Raw genomic sequence first — 4,206 nt, 5'->3', positions numbered from 1 at the left:
CACATCATTACTAGCGGACCAGCCCCCTGCTGTAGTGACTTGCACAAATGTGAGTAGCCCAAGGGCTATAGAAATGGAGATGGGCGCTACCCCTATGCGTCTTTTCAAGACGCCCGGGTCACTTTAACTGTGAAGTTCATTCTCAGCCAATGAAATCATTTTCCTAATCATTTTCCTAATATAATTTTTCTACAGCAACCCCTCTGATGTGTGACGTCATATAGGTGTTACGAGCGTCATCACGGGGATGATGGGAGGTCCTTGAAAACCAATCGTTGCCATGACAACTACCGGGGAATACATTCTCGTTGTCGTCATCGGAAGTAAGCTTTACGTTGAACTGCTCTCTGTTGGTGTTTTCGTTCTTAATTTCTGCCCTTTTTTCTTTAGTTTTTTTTGTAAATTATTGTTAATAATAACAAAAGGAAAGGACAAAAGAAAAGAAACATGTGCGACTGTACAGAATTGCATGTAACTTCGGTTTTGATGATTTCAACTTCCTTATCTCTTTGGGTGTTAAGCAGCGCTATAATCAACTTTAATGTAGTATCGATAGCTTTTCATAACTGTACATTCCGTAAAATTCCAACAAATTTTCACTGACTTTTCATGTTGTTTTCATTTTTCTGTTTTATCTGCAAGGATTTTTGAAAGTGATCTTCTGATATTCTCTTCTTTGAGCTAGCTGTAGACATTTATTGGCGGTTATTTAATAGGTTCAAGGGAGTTTTAAATGTCTGAAAACACTTTGGTCATGAGTCGCTGAAATGCAAATAGGGACACCAACGTGACGGCTGACAGAGCAATGATATCACGTGATCAGAATGACCATAAGAGCTGTTGCCCCTCATCTGCACTTCTATATATTTTTTTATTATATGGAGGCTTAAGAGCCAATGTCAAAAACCGGCAAAAAAATCGATTTGCCTTATATTTTGCACAGAGATAGTACTTGGCCCACAACCCCTGAAAATAGCTTTCTTTCCGCTCAACACTCATCGCTGCCATGGCAACAGCCCAATCAAGTTTTGGGGCCATTTTGACAGATTTTTATATGGTGACAACATCAAAATTGGCAAAGTTTAGAGCACGCTCACTGCCAAATGCGTTAACGTAGCAGAAAACTAGGAAGAACCGATTTAGACCAAAGCTTAAACTTCTAGAGAAACGGTGTGATGTTGATGCACAAATATAATTGAGTGCTTGGGCATCCTCAAAACAATACGATTTTTAAGGCTAAAAAACAATTAGATTTTTGCCTAATTTTGAGACGCTATAATTCTCCACATCTGATGAAAAAATTGAGTCAGAAAAACATCTTACTTTGTTTTTTTCATCAGCTGAAAGACATCCGAAAATCCTATTTTTGGGACAAGTGCAAAGAATGACCTACTTTCAGGGACTGCCACACATCGATGAAACAAGAGCCCAGGTTTTGAAAATGCTCAATTGATAGACAGCACTAAGGGCTGTTGTCATGGCAACGATGCGGAAAGAAAGCTATTTTCGGGGGTTGTGGGCCAAGTACTATCTCTGTGCAAAATATAAGCCAAATCGATTTTTTGACGGTAAGCATTATTGTTTGATCATTACAGACATTGGCTCTTAAATGCTTTGAGAAGAAAGTCTCAACCCTTTGATTACTTTCCTACCTTTCCCTTCTTTTCTCTTCTCACCAAAACACAATAAGTTTTTGTTAAGTACTTTTAAATCAAATGCAAGACGCCTCCCCCACCCATCTTCGTGTACAATCCCTATTCTGTTGTTCTCAGCAAACCCTCTATAGATCGCTAAATAAGAGCTTAGCTCGATGTGCTTCAAGACGAACATTGACGATATATTTTGATATTCTCTCTGACCTTGAAAACTACTCATAAACTACAGTCATCATCGTGGTGTCTGTCATCGGCTGTCTCGTCACCATTGTGGCCATCTGGACACGCCCAGCCTTGAAGAAACCCGTCAACATTCCCCTGGCTAGTCTTAGCTGTGCTGACATCCTCTACGCCATCTTTGGTTCCTCCTTTTGGATCCAGTATATCCTGTACCCCCAATGGGAGCCTCCAGCAGCACTGTGTTGGGTTACAGGGTACGCCTCTCCCGTGCTTCTGTCGGTATCAGTAAGTCACATGTTATGTATCGCTCTTCAGCGTTACTTCAAGATCTGTACCAACAGTACACGTCTGAAGTCCACGCGTGTCCTCGTTATCATGCTCTTGCTCACATGGTTGGTTCCCATCGTTATTTTCTTGCCTCTTTTCGTCGGGGAAGAAGTGAAAGTAGATACAGAACTGAAACGGTGCGCAATGATAAGGTCTGACAAACTCTGGGCAAAGGTTTTCCCGGCCATCTTAAACTTCTTCATCCCATTCCTGGCGACCCTCATCGTTTACATTCTCATCCGAAACCATGTGAGAAAGAGTAAGAAACGAATTCGAGCTAACAAAGAGGGCCCCAGTTCAAACCGTTTGGCAGTAAAATACTCTGGTGGGAAGGGGGATGATGTCGGCCCTTCCACAAGCAGGGCGACCGTAAGGGTCACAAAGCGTTCAAGAGGTATGGAGCATGTAGTGTGGGAGGGGGACAACAATTCCACATCAAGTGATGAGGAACAAGGAGGCAATGACTGTATAGTGGGGGAGGGGGAAAGAAATGCCTCAACAGGTGATGAGGAACAAAATGAAAATGACTGCATTGAGCCAGGTGAACCTAAATACATCCTGGTTACGACAGCATCAGACACAATTGAACAACAACACCATGTTGGTCAGGGCCAAAATCCCTGCAAAGAACAAAACGCCAATGACAAAATTGAACCAGATGAACCCAATTGCATTATCCTAACTGCCACTCCAACGTCCGATCAAGCGAATTCAAATGAAAGACAACAGGCTGTCCGAGGCAACAGGAAGCAAAATGATAACAATGCTGCCGACAGACAGATCACCAAAATGATGATGACAATATTTGCTCTCTTTACCGTCTGCTGTATGCCCGGGCTTCTGATGGTGATTTTCTCCAGCAAATTTAACGTTCCAGCAGAAGCCTTCATTGTCGGGCAGGTTCTGGTCACACTAAACGGCGCCCTGAACCCGATAGTTTACGGCGTCATGAACAAAAATATCCGCCAGGGGTACAAGCATATCTGGGACAGCATGCTCAACTACATAACTTGAGTTTCTCTTATTAGCTTCATTGAAAGGAACATTTGGTATCCTCCTTTTGTGAAACGATGTCACTATTTTGGGCAGATGACATGAACAAAAAGGACTACGAAAAAATTCTACCAATCAACTATTAGGAAAATAACTAAACCAGACAAAGAATATGCATGACGTTTGACAATAGATAGCTGGCATCTGCATTTTTGCCCTTATGTCTGCTGTTTGAGTTTTGTCGATAACATATTCAATAAAAAGTGAAGCTGCGTACAAATCTATGAGTTCATACGCAAGGTAGCAGTTACTCAAGCAACTGGATAAAATTGGGAAACGGTCAGACGTTTCAGACATCATCCGCTGTCTTTCGTCGGTGACTAAACGATAAACTTGAGTAACCAGGTTTTAAAGCAGAACTCTGAATTGATATGTTTTTACGAGTTCATACTTATAAATTTTTACAGCGATCATAACATTGTCAAATGTTCCATTTCCCACTGTCCCTTACAACGTCTTTCCATTTATGTCCATTTTTTTCGTAATGCCAGTGTTTAAATGATTGCGTTGGCATCCTGCTCTTTCAGTTTAAATTGAGACTAGATGGCACAAAACACACAACACTTACTGTTGCACGTGCGCACAAACCTCAGATGGTCTAAACTGAACTGTATGAAAGTCGTACTTTAACGGTAGATACTTGAGAAGCAATTAAAGCAATGATTAGCATGTGTGACATAAAAGCGACGCTAATGAGTAAAATAAGCCGTTAGAAATGCAGTCTTGTAATGTTTCTAAAGTTGATGTCTTGTTACCATGCCGAATGGTGCGTTCTAGCGCTTTTCATTCTTCTAGGCTTCCTGAGCGATCATTACCATATGGCTTCATGAATACAACCGCGTCAATCATTCCCAAGGCTGTCGTGACGGGAAGCTTGCAGGTTAAACCGCACAAATTCATATGTTGGTTCTCGGATTTAAAAAGGGAGTGAATATAGCCAAATCCAAGCTTTCCTCTGTTTTCTCTCGTCCTCTTGCTAAATTATGATTTG

At 41.5% G+C, this 4,206-nt stretch overlaps 1 protein-coding gene across 1 annotated transcript; it reads left to right on the top strand.

Annotated features, from left to right (window-relative positions):
• Nucleotides 1–280: 280 nt before the first annotated feature.
• Nucleotides 281–3,176, top strand: LOC136448702 (G-protein coupled receptor 84-like). The gene is made up of 2 exons (XM_066448342.1): nucleotides 281–323; nucleotides 1,885–3,176. The coding sequence occupies exons 1-2, from the start codon at nucleotides 281–283 to the stop codon at nucleotides 3,174–3,176; spliced, it is 1,335 nt and encodes a 444-aa protein (XP_066304439.1).
• The last annotated feature ends 1,030 nt before the right edge of the window (nucleotides 3,177–4,206 follow it).

This window comes from Branchiostoma lanceolatum, chromosome 14 (assembly GCF_035083965.1).
Source record: "Branchiostoma lanceolatum isolate klBraLanc5 chromosome 14, klBraLanc5.hap2, whole genome shotgun sequence".
Lineage (NCBI taxonomy): Eukaryota > Metazoa > Chordata > Leptocardii > Amphioxiformes > Branchiostomatidae > Branchiostoma > Branchiostoma lanceolatum.
The sequence above is the reverse complement of the archived record's forward strand: the minus strand, read 5'-3'. Positions and strand labels throughout refer to the sequence as shown.

Bases quoted from the DNA above. Each gene is read 5' to 3' on its own strand.
- LOC136448702 (XM_066448342.1), top strand. From the start codon at position 281: ATGACAACTACCGGGGAATACATTCTCGTTGTCGTCATCGGAA. The intron at 324-1,884 runs GTAAGCTTTACG...CATAAACTACAG, and splicing joins TCTCGTTGTCGTCATCGGAA to TCATCATCGTGGTGTCTGTC.